This window comes from Phyllopteryx taeniolatus, unplaced genomic scaffold, assembly GCF_024500385.1.
Source record: "Phyllopteryx taeniolatus isolate TA_2022b unplaced genomic scaffold, UOR_Ptae_1.2 contig_24, whole genome shotgun sequence".
Classification (NCBI taxonomy): domain Eukaryota; kingdom Metazoa; phylum Chordata; class Actinopteri; order Syngnathiformes; family Syngnathidae; genus Phyllopteryx; species Phyllopteryx taeniolatus.
In genome coordinates, this window is record NW_026903162.1 from 2887696 (window position 1) to 2910607 (window position 22912).

General features: G+C 39.5%; 1 protein-coding gene across 1 annotated transcript in view; it reads left to right on the forward strand.

Moving 5' to 3' along the window:
• Nucleotides 1-22912, forward strand: part of si:ch211-186j3.6 (neural-cadherin) — a 207125-nt gene that overhangs the window by 120238 nt on the left and 63975 nt on the right. Inside the window, exons 24-27 of the mRNA XM_061764771.1 lie at nt 1433-1526; nt 6006-6190; nt 10169-10401; nt 10706-10983. Coding sequence (XP_061620755.1) covers nt 1433-1526; nt 6006-6190; nt 10169-10401; nt 10706-10983 — 790 coding nt within the window. The remainder of the gene's footprint in view (nt 1-1432; nt 1527-6005; nt 6191-10168; nt 10402-10705; nt 10984-22912) is intronic.

A 22912-nucleotide genomic window follows, 5' to 3' on the forward strand; every position in this document is an offset into this window, starting at 1 on the left:
ATTTCATAAAAGACTTAACATTTGAAGGTTTGAAAGGAACTGTTTAAATTATTTGAAAAATCATTAATAACAATTGAGCATTTCAACAACACCAAAGGATATCGTAAAAAAAAAATGGTTACAATAAAAAAAAGCTATTGTTTACAATTGGCATTAATCTAAAAATAACATTTGACAATTCCCTGAAAAATTCTTATTTTATTTTTTTTGAAAGTTTTAGTCATACAAACTCAAGAAAAATGACTTGAAATGTAATGAATAATATATCAAATGGAATAAAACAATTGACACGATGTGGTTTCAGTGCCATCGGCAGACACGCCCACAGCTTTCGAAAGCAGAGATAACGGCCTTATTTTATATACTCGGTGAAGGGTTCTTTTTTTTTTTTTTCTTAAATTTGGCAGGTTTGTCAACAACACTCTTCTCTGTGGTGTGTCAAATTCGCCAAAATTTAGATTTTCATTTTACAAGGACTTGAAGATTTGGAAAGGTGCTTCTCGATACTTTTGTCCATAAAGTTTGGATGTCATCAATGAAGCGCTGGACTATTCCCACCAATTAAGCTCTCGTTAGCATGCTGCAATTAAAGCCAATGGCTGCATTTTATTGTGTTTTTCTCCCTTCTGCCCCCCCCCCCCCCAATCATTATCATCAACATTTTCATTGTCCTCGTGATTGTCGATCAGCCAGCGGGTCTCCTGCGGCGTCACTCAATTTGACACACAGCGCCGCCGTTTATTGTTCCGCCGCCCTGTGGGAGAATTTGGACCTTCCGTGTAGGTCTGCTGCAAAAAAATGTCCACACAAAAAAGAGAAAAAAAAAACCAAATATCAGTAAACAACGTGAAGGTTTCAAGTTGAGGTTTCAAGCGTTTCAAATTTGCGTTTGAGTTTCAAGACTGAGTTAGAGTGAGGGTTAGAATTTCAAAGAAAGATTTCAATTTGTTAGGGTTTTGAAAAAAGTGTTGGGCATACGAGTTATGATTTCAATTTAGGGTTTCAAGCCTGGGTTAGGATTTCAAACAAGGGTTCAGGGTAAATAGCTCAGGTTTCAAAGTAAAGTTTGTTTTGTATTATTCCGACCGAGCCGATTTCTGCTTTTGCCTCTGCTTTCGGAATTTGATATGCTCACATTCCATTTGCCTTCTTGATGGGAAAGGTGGCGCTAAGTGCGCGAAAGCAGAAATATCGTCTGCTGTGACTTTTTTTCATGTCGCCTGCAAAGGCGAACAAGCTTCAATGGAACGCGTCAAGGTCAGAGCGGCTCCTCGAAGGTTATTGAGAATATTTCTGGATGACGATGGGCTTGTCTACTTCCTGTCATGTGACCTTCACCTGTGCTTCTCAATCTTCTCCTGCTTGAAGTGTTTTTTTTGTTTGTTTGGGTTTCGATTTGTTTTTCTTTTTCTTTTCTTTTTTTCTTCTTCAGGCCGCATGCCCACCACCGTTTTGGGGAAAGTGTACGCGCCCGACCCGGACGACTGGGACAACAAGACGTACGTCTTCGAGGGTCACGTACCCGCGTAAGTCCTTCTAACGTCTTGAGCACAACAACTGACAGTCTTGAGTTCGTCGTATACATTAAATATTGTATATTAGAGGTGTATGGATGTTACATACAGTACTTTAGAGGTGTACAGTATTTTAAATATGCTACTTTTGAGGCATATATACCTCCATTTATACTTAAACGTGGCACATTTTATACCATATGTATAACTGTTAAATGTGCAACATCATTGTTTTATACGTACATTAAATATGGTACATTAGAGGTGTGTGTGTGTGTGTGTGTGTATATATATATACATATATATATATATACACATATATAAAGATAAAAGTTATGAATTAATTAATTTTAGTACATTAGAGTCAGGTATTAATTTTGGTACCTTAGAGTCACACGAACATTAAAAATGGTACATTAGAGGTACAGTATATTAGGTATGGTGCATTTGAGGCGTACATATCTTAAAGATGCTACAATCGACGTGTATAGACATTAAATTTGGTACATATTTTAATGGTTATATTCATGTGATGTATCTGTAATATACAAATATTGTAGATTACCAAAGAGTTGTATCAACATCAAAGATGGTACATTACAGGTGTATAGACATTACATTTTTATTTATTTATTTTTATTCAACCTTTATTTACCCGCGTAAGGCAATTGAAAAGAGATTCTCTTTTTAAGACAGCAGAGTAAAAAAATAAATACAAATAAATAAATGTGTCTATTTTACAGCAAATTGTACAATGTGAAGTACACAAAACTGTACACAAAATCTAAACTTGTGCAGAGATGAAAGCGGTCACGATCACAGGGTGCATGACGTCACGTAAATATTGTACATTAGCGTGTAAAAGTAGTCCAGCGTGGAAGCTTTAAAGCTCTGGAAGCGCTCATCAATACGTCCGAAGCTGACAACGAAATAAGGCCGCTGCCTCTTTTGGGCCAAGTCGCAGACGATCCATTAGGAGCAGATCCATTAGGAGCAGATTCATTAGCGTTCTTGGCTGTGCGCCGCCGCCCAACATCTGGCCAACCCTCCACCGGCGGACGCCTCGCCTCCGTGTTTGCATTATTCGCACGTTCATCAATCAGCTCAAGTAAGCCAATGCCGGGAACTTTTCACATTTCTTTAACGTTGATTACATTCACTGCTGAATTTACAGCAAAGAGCCATCATGTGTCCATACTGTTCAACTGACCCCCCTTCTACATCCTGGCAAATAAAAAAAAAAAAAAAACAGTCAAAGCAGCCCTTTTTTACTTTGTTCGACTGTAAAAACGTTTTTAGGTAAGGTAGGCGGGAGACTCAGACCGCATCCTTTCCGGCTTCTTTCCCATTTTGTATTTTTTCCGTATACTTCCTGCTGTCGCCCTCAAAGACATCGCGGACGTTTCATCCCTCGGTGATTGAAACCTTGTCGGCATCAGTTTAACGGGAACAGCAGATGTAAACGCTGGTCGTCACTTTAAACCATCTCTGGGAGTTTCCCATGCGGGTGAATAAAGTATCTGTTTATTGAGTTAAAAGTGTAGAAGCAGTTGCTTTTAAAACTGCTAAAATTTTAATCACATCTCAAATCATTTTAAATGGAAATCAATCCATTGCAGACCCCCAAAAACACTCAGAAAATATTTTTTATTATTTTTTAACAAGAAAAATAGCACTGCGGAACTTAATAAAACATTTAATAAAATGTAAAGAATTACGTTTTGCGCATTAATTCAATGGGTATTGTGTGGCTCGTGTGGACGACTTGGCCAACAGGGGGCAGTATAATTCTACGTATATGTAGTTTTGATGATAAAACAGAGACGACCGTCGCAAAATAAGATGCAATAATATTAGTCATTTTTGACACAAGATACGATGAAATGTTTAAAGGCTTATAAATGCCGCATACTATCTTCGTTCGCCTGTCTCTGGTGTTTTGGATTGTGTGTTAGCATTTCGGGGTGCTTGTGCTTTAAGATTGTGACGCTGGTAAAAGCCCACGGGAACAGCTGAACTTTATTTGGGGTTACTCAGAGGTGTGAATGTGAAGTACAATACTCGGTTACTGTCCACCACTGATATCAAGTCTCCTGCCTAATTAAACAAACTCATCACGAGTTCGAGTAGACAGTAAATGTCGTCCTCACTCGTTTGTTAGCCTCCTCGCCTTACCGCCTCCGTCTATCATCGTCCCGGAGGGAAGGGGGAGGGGGGGGGGGGGGGCGTTGATTCACGGCGAGAAATGGAGTAAACACTCAAACACTCATCAAAGACATCGTAAAAGCGCGCGATGGAGTGTTTTCATCCCTTTTTCAATTTTATCCGCCTAAAGGTAGGCTGGAGGAGGAGGAGGTTGTCATTTAAAGCCTCGTTAAGCCCTCGTCAACGCCGCCTCGGTTGCCCGCTTGATTTTGCCAGGCTGCTCCACTTTTATTTGTCGTCGTCGCGAGGCCGCGTGAGAAGTTCCGAGCTTAGCTTTTTTTTTGTCATTCATTCGCTATTTGACACAGTACTACTACAACTGCAATGTAGTGAAGTATGACAAAGAGTACGGTGAACACAAGTTGATTTAAAATGTTGATCGTAGTAAATACATACGTTGATTAAGAATCGCAATGATTAAATCAGTCAAAGAAAGTATTTAATTGCGATCCAATTGTAAACGGGAAACAATCTGGCGAGGCAGGACAAGAAATACAGTGAACACTTAAATTTGGAATTTAAAAAAAAAATGTATCATAGTCAATAAAAACAAATAAAAATTTGAATAAAAAAGATGGATGAGAAAATTACCTAATTTCCAAATTAGTGTAAAAAAAAAGTTGACATGAACAATGTGGCGAGGTACGACATGCAATGCAGAAAACACAAAAATTCACAAATGAATAAATTAATTGATATAAAAATGAATAAGGATGAATAAGTAATCCCCAAAACATTGACCTGAATGTAAAAAAAAAATCACTGTAAATTATAGTAAAGAATAAAAACAAAAGCAAATGAAAAGCAAGTACTGTGTAGCGCCCTAAAATGGTCAATAATAATAACAACAACAACAATAATACAATGGTACAATATCATTGATTTAATCCAGCAAAATATGAAAAGGATAAACCCCACACAAGTGAAAAAAAAGCAACTGTTAACCACGTTCAAAAAATCATTTCCCCCGAGAAACTACCGTGCCCAAGGAAGATCAACCTATGAGAGACAGAAGGCGTGACCGTCGAGGTGTCGGTCACTTTCCGTGCACTCTCCGAAATAATAAATACATCAAATACACAATAAAAATATATAAATAAAAATATCGATGGATGGCAGGCCGAACAGATGGACGATATCATTTTCTGTGTCTTGCTACCATTTTGCCTTCTCCTTTAAAGTCTGTCAGTGTGCGTGTGTGTGTGTGTGTGTGTGCATTGTGCTTCATTGAGCACACAAATCACAGTGGACTGATTGCAGTTGATGACTTTAATTAAGAGTGGACACGCGTGCGCGCACACGAGCGAAAGGTGCGCTTTAAATGATTAAACGCCGCCCTTAAGGAGACACACGGCACGCTCATCAGTTTCTTCGGTCAACACGCGGCCACGCGCGTGGGCGGCCCCTGACGGCTTCCCGTCACGGCCCGCTCGGCCTCAGGCGGCCACCGTTTTAATTTATGAGCGCGAGCGTCCGTCCCGTAATTGGACGAGCGGCGCTTTGACCCGCGGCGCCCCCTAGAGACGTTCTCGGGGCGTGACGGAGCGAGACGATCGAGCCCTAATTGCTTCGCGCTTGTTCGCCCCGAAGTGTCTGGAGGACTTTGGAGTTGTTTAGGGCGACGGGCGAAGGTCACGCTTTGCCCAAACCGCCACGTCTGCGTACAATATTCGTGCCACGCAGCTCAAACACAGACAGAAAACCTCCCCTTTTTTTATTTAAAAAAAAATTACTGCTGTACCTAACAAAATGGCAGAAAGAATGAAAGCTTGATAAGTGACTTAATTGTCATGCAAGTGTAATCTTCTATTAATCGTAAAACGCAAAAACAATAAAAGACTCCCCCTTGTCTTTTGGTTGCCACATCAGGATAAAGAGTTTTCTGATCCTGAATTGTCGTACAAATTTAAAAAGAAAGAAATGAATAAATTAGAATGTACTTGTACAAGTGTGAAAAGATGTTAGCGGCTGTTATAACTAAAATGCAAAAAGAATTAAACCCTAATTGAATCGGTTGGCATGAAGGTGTAAAACGAAGTGAAGCGCAAGTTTAGCGTTAGCCTCACCCCTCGTGGAGGCATTTTTGCAACAAGTCTTGTACAAAAGCCAAAGAATAAGCAAAACAATTTCCTGCTCACTGAACTGAGGTCTTGTCCAATGCCCTTGGTGTTGTGCAATTTGGAATTTGGCTCTCACATGAATCGAGGGGCATCTTTTTTTCCCAAAATGGTTGCAAATATTCACCTTTGTCTTCAACGATTTCCAATGTGCTCCATTATTTGGCAGTTACTTCATCCTGAACAAGCGCACGGGCTTCGTGGTCATCAAGGAGAACGCGCCGTCCGGCGACTACCACTTCCTGGTGCGCGTGGCGGACGGCGTGTGGCCCGACTCCGTTTCCGCGGTAACGGTGCACGTTCGAGAGCTGCCTGATGAGGCCGTGCACAACTCGGCGTCGCTCCGCCTCGCAGGTAAGGCCTCCACCAAATAAAAAAAAAATATAGCAACAGGATTTAAAAAATGTTAAAAAAATATCTCTAAAAATAACACATACAAGGATATACTTTATAATATATGTAATGTATAAAGAAATAAAAGAAAATGTATGTATGAAACTATAAAAACAAATGTGCACATACTGTATATTAAATAGGTATAATATAAAAATTTATAGAAATGTCTAAAAACAAAAGTTTATCCATGTCTAAAAATGTCAATATATTTAAAAAAATGCTCAATTCTAAAAACTATATTTAGAAATATACAGAAAACTAAATTTGTCACAACAAATTTTTTTTTTTTTAGGAAAGTTTTTTTCTGAAAAGTCATGGTTTTGGAGATGTGAGTATTCTGCCCAATGCCAGCGATATGTATATACAAATGTCAACATGAAATAAAATTCTCCAAAAAAAAAAATAATAATAATTCGTCAACAAAGTGTGCCCTGTTACACACTTTGTGTTACGATAAGTGAAGATGCGTATTTTTTTTTATATTGGATATCGGTCGACACACACATAGTGTCAAGGATTTTTATTGCTCTATTTGAATTAAGGGCAATATGAACAAGTAACATTATATACTGTAAAACAAAAAATAAAACATAACAATATAATAAAAGAGAATATATATATAAAATGAGATATTGCGTAATTCTATCTGAAAATCAAAAAAAATGGCTGGCGGTGAATGAGTTAAGTAAAATTTGGTGAAGTCACAGTGGTTACAAATCATACATCAGACAATTTTCCATGTCTGATTTGAGGGGATGATGGCGTGTCCTGTAAGAATAAATAAAAAACCAAAATCTAATACTTTGAGCCTCCGTCAATGGCGTAAGAAAATCACAAAAGAAAATCTGACTTGGAGATCATCTGGAGGTGAAAGTGTGGGAGTGCGGGTGAGCCGTGCAATAATAAAGCGCTCGCGTCGATTGGTCGTCAACGTGATGGAGTCTTATGAAAATATTCCAGTTAGAGCGTTACTTATAGACCGGCTTGACTTTCTAAATCCCATTCCCGGGAACAAATGCGGAATGCAATAACGGTGCGCGACTTGAATCGCCTCCGTGAGATTAATGCAAACCCCCCCCGCCACCACCCCTGACATCAGTGCATAACACCCACCGCCTCGTTCGCTTCGCTATCGGTGCGCTTTTTGTGGAAAAAGCAGAAAGTCCTTGAAAGTCCGCCAAAAGCTCCCCGACGCGAGACCCAGACTTGATGAAGAGCTCTCGCTGATGGTTTGACCTTTAAAAGGCGACACGGTCAAGCGAGATATTGCCGAAATATTTCTCTCCCTCCTGGCGAGGCGAGTGAGGATCGATACTACGGAGAAATATCTTCCGCGCTCATTTAATCGCTCCTGCTTTTCAGTGTGCCACATTTTGGGGGAAATTTCTGCCCAGAGTCACTTGACAACACGACATTTTGTAGGTGCATTTGTCATGAGTAAGAGCCCCCCCCAAAAAAAGTCTCAAGAAACCATGCCTGATGCCTGGATGTCCAGTGCCGGCCTCATTTTGGTTTGAAGCAGCCATGTCTTTTTTTACATTTAGCTTGATTTATTATTGATTACCCTTGATTTAATCTGAGAAAACAGTCCTTAAACATCTTGTAGATATTCTGTCAGCATCCCAGAGAGGATTTTGCAGCTCCGGCAACGTTTTTGAATCTTTCCCTCTTCTTCCTCCGGCGTCTTGATTACTCTTCAATCAGCTTTTGTGTTTTGCTGTCTTGGCGGCCCGATCGATTCGAGCAGCCATTGAAGTGACTCGCAGCGTTGTTGTCTCTCTCGGTACTGTGCGACTCTTTCAAGGCAGCTTTCTAAACCAAGGGAGCCTTCAAAAACCTCTTTAAAAATTTTTTTTTTTAAAAAGTCCTCCGCCGCAGATGCCGTTTAAAATGCTTTTTAGTGTGTGTGTGCGCTGGATAATGTATTCAGATGGAGGCACAAAGCCTGTAGCGAGGAGAGAGCAGCAGTGTGTTTGGATGTGCGCCAGGTGCAGAGGCTGTCACAAAGTGTTAGGACTTACCAGGCTTTCCCCCGCAGCCCACTTTACTCCCGACCGTCTCCCCGTCGGCCCTCGTCCGTCCTCCTCCACCCGGGCGGATGGATGAGAGCTGACGTACACTCGGCGCTCGTCCGACCTCCTTTTTTTAAGATCTTGTCTGAATAGCTCTCAGTATACATAGATGGAAGTATGGAGTCGATAATTAATGGATGATAGAGGGCACGGACGGACGGATTTTAGGATTATGAATGATGAATAGAGGGGTTCTTGGCCATTTTCCATATAATTTGATCAATAACGGTAAAGACACGTAAAAAAAATAATAATAATTGTGCATAAATGATCCCAACTGCTCATTAAACGCGTTACACTTTTGACTTTATACAATGACAATAACGGTAAAGACATGCAAGAGCCAAATTCCAAATTGCACAACACCAAGGGCATTGGACAAGACCTCAGTTCAGTGAGCAGGAAATTTGTTTTGCTTATTCTTTGGCTTTCACAAATGCATACCTATTCATTCCATATCTCAGGAAAATCCCATATATCCAAAAATCGAATTAGCATCTTCAGAAAACATGTTGCAAATCATGAAACTTAATTTCGAACCCCAAACGGTGACGACATTTTGGCATTAAAAGTTTGAAAATGATTATTTTAGAATTTTTTTTTCCTTCTTCTTAGAAACAGTTTTTGACCTTTTGATGGATAACAACTTCCAATAATACAAATACCTCAATTTAACGGACCCCAATTTAACGACTTTTGATTTAACGTACAGAAAATAGTGTCCAGTTCACCCCTTTCATGTACCAGTGAGTTAAGTTTGGATCAACTTTAAAACCTTTTTTTTTATTTTATATTTTTTTTAATTCAATCTTTTTTTATATTTATTTACAATCATTTTGTACTATACCGGGTGTTTTTAGCCCACGAAAAAAAGTTAAAAAAAATGGACAAAACAGTAATTTTGTACTGTACTGGTGTTTTTAGGCCACAAAAAAAGTGCTTCAATTCAACAGACAATCTGATTTAACGGACAACCCCAATTAGTCCATTAAATTGATGTTCCACTGTACTCACATCAGTAAAATTGATTTTCAAAAGGAAATACAGTGGGCCATGTCTTTGAAAATGTCCCATACATGGCGGCACGGTGGACGACTGGTTAGAGCGTCTGCCTCACAGTTCTGAAGACCGGGGTTCAATCCCCGGCCCCACCTGTGTGGAGTTTGCATGTTCTCCCCGTTGCCTGGGTGGTTTTTTTTTTACACTCCACTTCTCTCTGACTTGTTGAGGACTCTCACCAGTGTGCGCGTGTGCCCGTGTGTGTGCGCGCGTGTGACTAAAGCTTTTTGCATCTCTCCCAGCTGAGGAAGGGTCTTCGATGCGTGCCTTTTCTCTGATATCCTTGTTGTTCTCTGTGGGGGCAAATCAAAAAAAAAAAAAAAAGAAGAGAAAAACAAATTTTTGCTCCGGTTTATTGTTACATTGCATTCATTTTTAGTCCTAAATAAAACACTCGTGTGCCGTGTTTGTGTACAGACGCGCTTCACTTGAAACAATTTCGACACATGCTGTGATGAAAGCCTCCTGTGTACGCTGTCAATCAATAAAAGAAAACAAGTATATCAATTAGCTGTCATGAGAAACTAAGAATCAAATTAGGCCTCCTGGTGTTGTTTTTCTTTGAAATACGGTATTTAGTCTTGCTCATCAATGGCTCTTTGTCCTGTTTCAAAGGAACGGCACTTCAGTTCCCCGATTTGAAACCATAACATTATGGTTTAAACAACATTAAAACTTTAAACTAGACTTCAGAGCCTACTTTGTGACCCTAATCCTGACTCAATACCCTACTTGGAGACCACAACACCAACTTGACTTTTGACCGTTAACGTTTTGTCAATGTTTGCGTTGGCGTGTATTGCAGACATGACGGCCAAGGAGTTCATGGAGCCGAGGGGCAAGCAGCACAGCCGCTTCGAGCTCCTCTCCGACTTCCTGTCGGAGATGTTGTCGGTGTCGCCGTCCGACGTCAACGTGTTTGGCCTGAGCGACGTCCCCGGCCGCATGATGGACGTGCGCTTCGCCGTGCGCGCCGGCAGCGCCGCCTTCCTGCGGCCCGAGAAGATACACGGTTACCTGGCGGCGCACAAACAGAAGGTCCATTTGCTACTTTGGAAGCGTGACTTTGAATAGGAATTTTTAATATATATTTAAAAAAAAATGATAATCAATTACAAATGACTATGCCTATGACCTGCATTGATCTGGGTGAGTTTTGATTTTCTGCTGGGCTTAAACGAATATGTGGATAACCGCATAAACTCTAACTTGAAACCTTACTTGAGACAATAACCCAGACTTAAAACCCAAATTTGAAACTGATACACTGTTGAAACCTTAAGATAGTCATCAAACCCTAACTTGAAGCCCTAACCCTGACCACTTTTGTATGTCCGTGCAGCTTCAGTCCTTCCTGCAGGTGCGAGTCTACCAGGTGCGCGTGGACGAGTGCCCGCAGTCCGAGTGCGGCGGGGCGGGAGGCTGCTCCAGCGTAGTCGACGTCCGGGACGCGGCCACCGTGGTGGACTGCGGCTCCAGGAGTTTGGTGTCCGTCACGGTGGAGGCGGCCGCCGTCTGCGCCTGCCCTGGGCGCCAGCAGACGCATCAGCCCTGTGACGCTTACCCCAGGAACCTGTGCTTCAACGGAGGCGTGTGCGTGGACACGCAGCATGGCTACAGGTCAGTTGGGGCCTTCGGGATGACAACCCCAATTCCAAAGAAGTTGGGACGTTGTGTGAAACATAAATAAAAACAGAATACAATGATTTGCCAATCATGTTCGACCTATATTTAATTGAAAACACTACAAAGACAAGACATTTAATGTTCAAACTGATCAACTTTATTGTTCTTAGCAAATAATTATTAACTTGGAATTTTATGGCTGCAACACATTCCAAAAAAGCTGCGACAGGGTCATGTTTACCACTGTGTTACATCACCTTTTCTTTTAACAACATTCAATAAACGTTTGGGAGACAGGTCTGGACTGCAGGCAGGCCAATCCATTACCCGCACTCTTTTACTAAGAAGCCACGCTGTTGTAACACGTGCAGAATGTGGTTTGGCATTGTCTTGCTGAAATAAGCAGGGGCGTCCATGAAAAAGATGTTGCTTGGATGGCAGCGTATGTTTCTCCAAAACCTGTATGTACGTTTCAGCATTAATGGTGCCTTCACAGATGTGTAAGTTACCCATGCCATTGGCACTAACACAGCCCCGTACCATCACAGATGCTGGCTTTTGAACTTTGCTTCCATAACAGTCCGGATGGTTCTTTTCCTCTTTGGCCCAGAGGACACGACGTCCACAGTTTCCAAAAACAAACTGAAATGTGGACTTGTCGGACCACAGAACACTCTTCCACTTTGAGTCAGTCCATCTTAGATGAGTTCGGGCCCAGAGAAGGCGGCGGCGTTTCTGGGTGTTGTTGATAAATGGCTTTTGCTTTGCATAGTAGAGTTTCAAGTAGCACTTACGGATGCAGAGCCGAACTGTATTTACTGACATTGGTTTTCTGAAGTGTTCCTGAGCCCATGTGGTGATATCCTTTCCACATTGATGTGGGTTTTTGATGCAGTGCCGCCTGAGGGATCGAAGGTCACAGGCATTCAATGTCGGTTTTCGGCCTTGCCGCTTACATGCAGTGATTTCTCCAGATTCTCTGAACCTTTTGATGATATTATGGACCGTAGATGATGAAATCACTAAATTCCTTGCAATTGTACGTTGAGGAACATTGTCCTCAAACTGTTGGACTATTTTCTCACGCACGTGTGCACAAAGAGGTGAACCTCGCGCCATCTTTGCTTGCTTTTCTACCCAATCATGGCACCGACCTGTTCCCAATTAGCCTCTTCACCTGTGGGATGTTCCAAACAAGTGTTTTATGAGAACTCCTCAACTTTCTCAGTCTTTTTTGCCACCTGTTGCAGCTTTTTTGGAACGTCTTGCAGCCATAAAATTCTAAGTTAATGATTATTTGCTAAAAACAATCAAGTCTATCAGTTTGAACATTAAATATCTTGTCTTTGTTGTGTTTTTGATTAAATATAGGTTGAACATGATTTGCAAATCATTGTATTCTGTTTTTATTTATGTTTAACACAACGTCCCAACTTCATTAGAATTGGGGTTGTATTTCAAGGTGTTGTTTATTACTGTTTTATGAAAAAAAAAAAAAAAACTGGGGAGAGGAGCTTTCACATTAATCATATGACACAAACGTGTGTGTGTGTGCTTGGTCAAGTGTTTTGGACTTTTTTATACTTTGTGGATTATTTTTAGTCCTTTTGATATTGGTTGTGCAAGGTGGCAGCTGTCATGAAAAAAACAAAAAACATATGACACAAACATTGTGTGTGCGTGCTTGACATTGCGTATTGTGAAATTTAATTATTATTATTATGATTTTACTCTGTGGATTATTTCTTGTTATTTTATGTATTTGTATTGTCCAAGGTTGCAGTCGCCATGAATAACTGGCAAGAGGAGCGATAGCAAAATTAATGACAGTACATTTCACACATACGTGTCTGAACGTGCCATTAACCTTTTGGGATTTGTGGATTATTTCTTGTTTTTTTTTGTGTTTATTTCTATTGTGCGCAGTTGGCAGTTATCATAACTTTTTTTTTTTTGTCCTGTTCAGATGTTAGGTCATGCATCTGTATCCCTTTTATGCCAGAACAGTTTTATTGTGTAAACAGTGGAGTTTTTAAGCTTCCGCTGTGGTTTCTTAATATTATAATTGAGGTTTATTGAGAATCAGAGATGATCAGTCGAACAGAACAAAGTTTCTAGAGGGGATGAGAGAAACAAAGACAAAGGACAAAGCACTAATTGTAAACAGGATGAGAGAAGTAAGTCGTTATATTATCTACAACAATGAAACATTAAATATGAGTGTTGCATGGGGCTGTAGTGCTACGCCCTGTGAGGGAAGGACGGGACTAAAATGAAGAGGTATATTATTCATTTCGAAATCTGGATTATGCCAGATCGGGGAGAACATACTGGGAGCTAATTGAGATCCTGTAGATTCTAAACTTTGCCACCAAGCTGTTAAGGTGGATGCGATTATTGGATTCTTGAAGCATTTATGGCGTTTAAGACGAGTAGAAATAAATGGGAGTTTTGGGAGTTTGATGTTGTTGCAGTCTATTTGTTCCAATTCTAGCCAAGAATCACACTCCTCATTGTGGCGCAACCATTTGATGAGGTATTGCAATTGGTTAGCTAAATAATAGTGTTTAAAGTTGGCATCAATTAGGCCTCCCTCCTGTTTACTTTTCTGAAGAGTGGATCGATTGATTCTATTTTTGTTATTTTTTTAAATAAATATTCATTACAGCAGAATCTAAGGTTTGAAACCATTTAAATGTGGTCTTAAATGGAATAATTGAAAATAAATAATTTATTTGAGGTAAGGTTTTCATTTTTATTGTAGCTATTCTTCCCAGTAATGATATAGGAAAGTTATTCCAGCATCTTAAATCATATGAGATTTTTCTTTCCAGAAGTGGTGTGTAATTTAGATTGGTTAGCTCTGTGAGTTTTGACAAAATATTGTTACCTAAATACTAAATAATGTTTCCTATAAGAAATAGGGAAATCTGGGATTTGATTAGCAGGAGTCCATGAGTTTGCTGTGATTGGGAGTATTGTTGATTTTGTCCAGTTAATAGAGTCGTCTGATATTTGTGAAAATGTTTTAATGAGATTGAAGACTGCCTGAAAAGAATACTTGTGTTCCTGTCAGTAAAGAAGAATATCATCAGCATAGAGATTGATTTTGTGTTCTGTCCCTTGTGAGCAGATATCTTGAATATTAGCATTCTGACGTATAGCGGCAGAAAGAGGTTCGATAAATATTGCAGATAGCATTGGTGAGAGTGGACATCCTTGTCTGGTTCCTCTTTGTAATGTGAAACTTTGTGAATAATCCTATTTGTGGTGACTGTCGCTTTCGGCGAATTGCATAAAGTTGCTATCCAATGTGTAAATGAATCTGCAAAGCCAAATTTGCGAAGTACTGCGAACAGGAAAGCCCAGTTAACTTTATCGAAAGTTTTCTCTGCATCAAGTGACATGATGATTGCGTTTTGATTTTTACGCTGTGACATGCTTATTAAAGTCAACAGACATCTGACATTATTTGTGGAACTTCTACCTTTAATGAAGCCTGTCTGGTCATAGTGGATTATCGACGGAAGTACTTTTTCAAGTCTCGCTGCGAGGGCTTTCGAGATAATATTGATACCTACATTAATCAGTGATAAGGGCCGATAATTCGCCGAGAGAATGAGGTCGTTACCTGGCTTTAGTAATAACTTAATTGAAGCTGTGTTCAAATGGCTACTAATTCTACCTTTATCGTTTATCTCCTTGACTGTTCTGAAAAATAGAGGCGCTGGTATTGGCCAAAAAATTTATTCAACGGGGATTCCATCCGGGCCAAGCGCTCATCCCGCTTGCATATTTTTTAATGTGTTATGTAATTCTGTTGGGTGGCACGGTGGGGGACTGGTTAGAGTGTCTGTCTCACAGTTCTGAGGACTGGGGTTCAATTCCCAGCCCCGCCTGTGTGGAGTTTGCATTTTCTCCCTGTGCCTGCGTGGGTTTTCTCCGGGTACTCCGGTTTCCTCCCACATCCCAAAAACTTCCATGGTAGGTATATTGAAGACTCTAAATTGCCCGTAAGTGTGAATGTGAGTGTGAATGGTTGTTTGTTTATGTGTGCCCTGCAATTGGCTGGCGACCAGTTCAGGGTGTACACCGCCTCCTGCCCGATGATAGCTGGGATAGGCTCCAGCACTCCCGCGACCCTTGTGAGGATAAGCGGCTCAGAAAATTGATGGATGGATGGATGTAATTATGTGATGGTTAAAGGAACATCAAGGCTGTCTTTAATTTGTGTATTTAATTGAGGGATGTTTAGATCCTTAATAAAAGTTTAAATTTCTTTTTGATCTGGGTTGTTCGAAGATGCCTACGAGCTGCTATAAAAATTGTAAAAAAATTCATTTATTTCTATCGGTGACTGTACGGTTGCCGTTTGAATCTTGAATGGCTGTAATTAATGACTTTTCTTTATTGCGCTGAAGTTGGTTCGCAAGGAAATTTCCCAATTTATTGTTGTCCTCAAAGTTAGTGTTGAATGTTCGTCGTTTAATTTCAGAAACTCATCCCATTCCTTCCTCGCGAAAGAATCAAAATCCGGGTCCTTCAATAGGGACGTGTTGAAGTGCCATGTTGGTAGGGGTCCCAAATTTGATTAAACTTTTAGATTGAGAGAAATCGGTGCGTGGTCGCTGATGATGATTGGATGCATTTTGGGAGTAATTCTTTGAGCTGCCAAATTGTTTGAAAGAAAGAAATCTATTCTTGAGAAAGAGCGGTGAACTGACGAGAAAAATGTGTATTCTCTTTTTGTACGGTTTTTCAGCCTCCGTATGTCAACGAGACCGAAGTCATCCATATACTGCTCTTGTGTATTGGCGCATTGTGGCTGATTGCTATGTTTGAGATTTGAGCGATCTATTCGGGGATTTAGCGTAAGGTTAAAATCACCTCCCATAATAATTGTAGAATTGGCTGACAAGTTTAACGAGTGTGAAAAGAGCATGTGAAAAAAGGATGGATCATTTTTATTTGGAGCGCATACATTGACAATTGTGTAAAGCTTGTTAAATATTGTAGCCTATTATATATCGTCCTTCTGGATCTGCTACTGTACTATTAATTGTAAAAAGTAGTCTTTTATGGACTAGTGTTGAGACTCCTACAGTTATAAAAGGCCGAGATAACCTGAGTGAAATTAGAGTCAATGAGGCATTTTTCTTTTCTTCTGACTTAGTAAGGTGGGGATTTGTGGTGCGCAAAAAGAGTTTTGAGTGACTTGTGCGTTTAGTGTGTGTGGAAAAAAGCAGAGCAGGAAAGCGGAGAGATAGGAGTGAAGATTCATGCTGGTGGCATGCGTGATTCCGTTTTTGTTTATCTCAGCAAAAGTGAAAAATACAATACACTTTTAACAATTCATAACAAGAACAGATCAAAAGAAGTACTTATCTAGAAGAGCCAGGGCGTGACGTTGGCATTACGAAACAGTTGGCCGTCGCCATATAGCTTGTGGTCAACTAACCACGCTCGTTTGCCTTTGTCGCGGTAAACCTTTTAAAATGTTATGCCTTTCATTGATTTACTTGAGGAACTGTGCAAGACAGAGGACGTGGTGAAAAACTGGCCGTCGGAGCAATAGCGGTAATCATGACAATATATTTCATGCTGTCATGCATGTCTGAGCATTGTTATTGACTTTTTCAAATTTGTTGATTATTTATAATTGTTTTATTTATTTCTATTGTGCAAGGTAGCAGTCATCATGAATATCTGGCAAGAGGAGTGATCGCATCAATCGAGTGTTTTGGCAAATCGTTTTCTGACAGAATAAGTGAGGAAGCAATCTTGTTTTTGTGGGTTTTTATTACAAAAAAGAAAAGTCTTTGCAAAGAGAGGAAATGGCACAAGTCTTACGAGTGGTCACCCCTTACTGAAGCCCAGACAAAAATCCCCTTTGTTATATTGAAGTGAGAGAGACAGAGAAAGAAAACAAAATAACTATCTTTGTCCAGCTGCACTCAATTTATCTTTACCGAATAGCAGCTTGTAGTCACAACATAGCTAGGGACAATTAGTATGCACAGTATGACCGGGAGACAGCTAGTCATCACAACATAACAATAAAGCCTGTAAAGGTTGTATAAAACTAATAGAAGTAATATTTGATAGATATAAAACATACATTTTCCAACACACATGATAGTACATTTCACAAGTCCGTGTCTGAGAATATCATTAACCTTTTTGAATTTGTGGATTATTTTTAGTCTTTGTATTTATTTATTTCGTGAATGTGACATTTGACATAGCGTGCAGTGTCTGGAATTAGACGGACCCTCCTGCCTTATTGCCTTATTGTTTATTGAACGCAAACAAAAGAAAAGCAGAAAAGCCCTCGACCCCGCGTCACGCTGGAAACGTCACAGCGAGTGTAATTGGTGTAAGCCGTTTTTCTATTATTGTTTTTAATGAGCTTTGGGACACAAATGAGTATGCCCCGTAGATTCTGTCTAGCAACAAGCGTGCAGTTGATGAGGTAATATCCTTTGGGTTTGGCACCTTGCCCTGTCCTTTTTTTATATATGTGAGGCAGTGCCATCGTGAGTGGCCTTTGGTACACAAATGATTATGCCCCACACCGTCTGGCTAGCAACAAAGTTCACCAATTAGAAATTTTGTCAATAATAGGTTGCGGCAGCAGATGGCTTTTTCTCCCCCTTTTTGTCCTCCCTGTTTTTTTTGTCTGTTTTTTGCGAGAAAACTCACAAAAAAAGACAATTCTTGGTGTTGCCCAATGACATTTTGTATGCTTTCCGAATGTCTCCAAAGTTTTCTTCTCAAGGTCGACGAGTCCCAGCAGAACTCCATGCGTACTTCTGGCCGGCTATCTCGGCACAAAGGCATCAAAAGTGGGACTGGGCACTATTTAAAGGACAATTTTAACAATAATTGTGTGTGTGTGCGGCCCTTCATGGTGTTTATCCATCCTCGGGACCAGTCAGCCATTGGCAGTAAGTGTCACCGGTCTTGAGAGTTGAAACAAACACCAAAGCATATTCATAATGCTGCCAGCCTCGACCTTTGAAGGCCAATTACACTCAGTAAGGCACTGCCTTACATGGCAAAGAAAAAGACAGGGCAAGTCAACACACCCAGAGGAAATTACCCCAAAAACCGTATCAAAATTGTTCAGATCCTTTTTCTCCCGGTCATGTTTGTTGCTCGGGCACAGAAAATGAAATCAATACGGTACACTCACTCTGATGACACAGGGCAGAAGGCCTTGCTGCCTCTCACTGCAAACGAGGATGATGAGAGCGACCTGTCCAAATAAAATCACTCCAAAAAAAAACATTTTTACTGGTTGATTGCCTGGCAGAATTTGTGGGATTTTATCTAGTTAATGCATAGACCACAAAAAAAAAAAAAAAAAAAAAAGATACCGTAATGGCTTTTTAACTCTCATGAATTAAAAAATGTATATCTTAATAATAATATTACTATTGGTTCGCAAGGAATATTAACCAAGACAATGTTGCTATTCAATTTCTACTAACTTTAGCACCACCTGCTGACTCTGGCATTACCCCACCTAATGAAAAATCAGCCACCTGCGTTGTAAATATTTCTTTGTGTACATTACCTGATTGAATAGGTGCCAAACCCCCAAGAGAGCACCACCCCAAAAGCGTTTCTCTCCACAATGTCAGAACACAAATATGCAAAGGACTCCACAGGGGGCAGGATTAAAAACAGGGACTGGCAACAATTGGATATTTATTCGCATTTAGGACTCCCCAATGGTAACGTTTATTGCACACACCCCTGCCGGGTATTCAAAGGCACCACCGCTTCCGGAGGATTCCCCTGCCGCCATCGTGTCGCCGCCCGACGCTGCAGGTGATCAGCCGCTAATTGTTAGCCATAAACGCAGTTGGTTTGCCAGGGGAGACAAATTGTCCACAAACTTCTCATAAGTATCTCCGAGTGTCCTGAAAATCATACTAATTGTGTAAATGTTATGAACATGAACTCAGAAACACTGAGCTACACTTACAACCTCAATTCAAATATTTGTTCCATGAAATCGTATTAATTTATTCCCCAACAGTCTATTCTCTTGGCTGTACTGCTTCCAGGACGTTTGTGGATGTTCGATTTTTCATCCAATCAGATTTCAGCCTGTATGTGTTGCCATGTCAATCTAATTTGCCCAGCGCCTTCACAATCCGTAGTGCTGGCCCATGTAATAGAAAACCAAATTAGCAATGGTGTTTCTTTAATCAGATTTAAAATTCATCCTTACAGGACCCTCGATGACATCAGCATTTTACTGTCCTCTGATTGGTTGGTCACAGCAAGCCAAGTTTGATGAGCAAAACACATCGTCTATAGCGATTTGCACACATGAATTTATTCATCAGCAACAAAACCATTACAAAGTCAAAATATTCAGCTCGTTCAGGACAGGTGAGCAAATATTTTTTACATTCATAAAATTTTCACTTTTCCGCACAATTCCAAATTTTCAATGTAAAAAGTCCCAGTAAAATGAATGAAGAGATTTTACAAATTGATGTTATTCAGTTATTATTCAAACCATGACAACTTCACTGGAACTGTTTTGGTATCTTACTTTTTTTTTTTTTTTTAAATATTACAAATTTATTGATGTAAAATTCCAGTTATTTTGGTGATGACATTACATAGGTCAATTTTGAACAAATTTAAGTCCTCTCATTCAGTAAATAGTCAATTCAAAGAGTGGGTGAATATTGGCAAAATACTATCTCATGATCTTTTTTTATTTTTTATTTTTTTTTTATGTTTCCTTAAATTTTCACTGCTCATTCTGATCTTTGTTTACACATAGTCGAATTATTTATTTATTTTTTTGTAATTTCTTGATGTTTAATGACATGTTTAAAGTAATTTAAAAAACAGATTATGTGAAATTGTGATGCATAATTATGGGCTTAGTATGGGAAAATCTTAATTATAAAAATGTTAACGATCAGCGGACAGCCTGACATTAGGTCCTGGGACAAATTGATTATTTCCTTCGGGAATTTTTTTTTTTTTAATTATAAAATAATGAAAATAATCAACCACTGACTCACAAATGTTATTATGCACATAAATAAAATTATCTTATTTCACAAGCATATTTTGTCCTTATAAAATATCCACTTTTTTCCTGATTTAAAACATTCCAACGTCAAAATACAGTATTAAGCTCACTAAATATATGCAAGCAACATATTTTTATTTTCACAAAAATTCCCACTTTTCCTCACAATTTCCCAATTTTTCATGAAAATGTTTTTTATTTGAAAGACATTTTCATTTCATATTACTCTACTCCTTCAATTAGGATTTCAACATTTTCCAACTGTTCAGTTCACTTGGTGCACATCGATGGTTGTATTTTTCACAGTACACGATATATTAGCAAGCCTACTGTTAGCACGTTAGCATTTGAGCAATTCTTGCAATCATGATTGGCTTTTTTTTTTTTTTTTTGGGAGATTCCACTTAATTTTATTCTTCTTCTTTTGAAATGCTACATTGCGGGGCAACACCCCACCCCTGTGGCCCTCCACCACTGTTGCATCACATTAAAGAGCCTTCTGTAGCCTAGCATTACGCATACAACTAATTAGCTGCTTTGCTCGTCAAAAGACGTAAAAACCCGGCTGTGACGGCTATCTTCAAAACAAACATTTCATCTCCGTGCGTGAATCTGTTTTTTTGTTTTTTTTGTTTTTGTTTTTTTAAGGACGACGGCTTGGAAGTGAATTGTTAATCAAGGGCTTGTTGCTGGACGTCAAGAATGTATGTTAGAAGGAGAGCTCTTTATTTCATCATGGCGCTTGAGAAGCGTGAGAGAAGAAGGAGAAGAAGAGCTGGCATCTTCTGTCTGCTTTAATTGGTTTCAAAGAGGCCTTCACACGCTCCATTAGACATGTGAGAGGCGTGCCGCAACGCCGCTAGTACGCAAAATGCATCTTGCCTTTACACCGAGGACTTCACTTTGTGTTCTTGGTGCAGAGGTGGCAGAGGTACTCAAAGTATCTACTTAAGAAGAAGTATAGATACTCGTGGGGGAAAAAAAAAAAAACAAGACTTGTCGAAGTACTGATTCAACTCCTTTTTTTTTTTTTTTTTACCTTAAAGTAAAAAACAAACAAAGATTTTAAGGTCTCAAATGTTTGGTAATAAAAGCTGACGCAAAACTGAAATCCTGTTGGATTAATTGAATTGTTCAGATCTAGAATGACTTGAAACTTGGCCTTGAAACTTGATCTTGAACTTGAAATTGGAATGGTTTGAATTGTGCAAGTAATGTGGAATGGGGGTAAATATGTGAAATCCCTTTAAATTTGGAAATTTAAAGGGGGGAAGTGATGAATAATACTTACCGTATACTGTATGTCCTGAATGAGTTGACCATTTTGAAGTCGGAAGAGTTTGAAATGGTCAAGAAATGGAAAGAAGAGAGGAGGTACCGGTCACTAAGAACAAAAGCCCAACTCCAATGAAGTTGGGACGTTGTGTAAAATGTAAATAAATATCGTTTTTGTTACAAATATTCACCCATTTTGAATTTAATGCCTGCAACACGTTTCCCAAAAAAGCTGGGAAACTGTGTTACGTCACCTTTCCTTTTAACAACACTCAATAAGCGTTTGGGAATTGAAGACACTAATTGTTGAAGGCTTCAAGGTGGAATTCTTTCCCATTCTTCCTTGATGTACGACTTCAGTTGCTCAAAAATCTCGGGTCTGTCTTGTCGTATTTTGCGCTTCATAATGCGCCTGCGGACATTTTTATTGCACACTTTTACTACAAAGCCACACTGTTCTAACATGTGCAGAATGTGGTTTGGCATTGACTTGCTGAAATAAGCAGGGGTGTCCATGAAAAAGACGTTGCTTGGATGGCAGCATATGTTTCTCCAAAAACTGTATGTACCTTTCAGCATTAATGGTGCCTTCACAGATGTGCAAGTTACCCATGCCATGGGCACTCACACACCTCCATACCATGACAAATGCTGACTTTTGAATTTTGCCTGATGACAATCCGGGTGATCCTTTTCATCTTTGCCCTGAAGGACACCACATCCATGATTTCCAAAAACAATTTGGAATGTGGACTTGTCAGACCGCAGCACACTTTATTCCACTTTGCGTCAGTCCATCTCAGATGAGCTCAGGTCCAGAAAACTTCTGGGTTTTGTTGATTATATATGGCTTTCGCTTTGCATGGTAGAGTTTTAACTTACATTTGTAGACGTAGCGTTGAACTGTGTTAACCGACAATGGTCTGAGGGATCGAAGGTCACGGGCAATGAAATGTTGTTTTTTGGCCTTTGTGTAAAATCTCTCTTAATTTGGGAATTTTATTGTGAAGATGTGCAAATTTGGAGAATGTGAAAAACAATATTACCAAGATTTACTGACTGAGCTAAACAGTTTCTCGTTGGTATGATTTGAATTGGTTGAACAAGTTGTGTTATATGGAAGTATGAGTTACTGTAACTTTGGAACACGTCTGTATTCTTTTCAATGGTATTTGTTTGATGGAAAATTTGCAATAGTGTGCAAATTCGAAATTTGTGGAATGTGGAAAATAGTTTCCAAGATGTGCTGAATGAGGTGAATGTTTTGAAGTTGGAATGATTTGAATCGATGGAGAATTGCGGAAGGAGTACAATGGCGAAAGTTGGCAGAATAATAATAGGATATATATATATATTTTTTGTATAATGACGTGTGGATTCTCTTCAACATTTACACAATAAAATAAAAATAATGACCTACATTGCAATGTTAACAGAAGGGGAAGCAAATCTCGGAGGCTATCCAGATTCAAACCAAAAGTTAATAGCTTCTTCTCTGGCCCACACCACCGCAATGTTCCAAGAAAAGCATTGAAGTAGTTGGCATGATGGCTAAAAAAATTAACAACAAAGAAATAACAA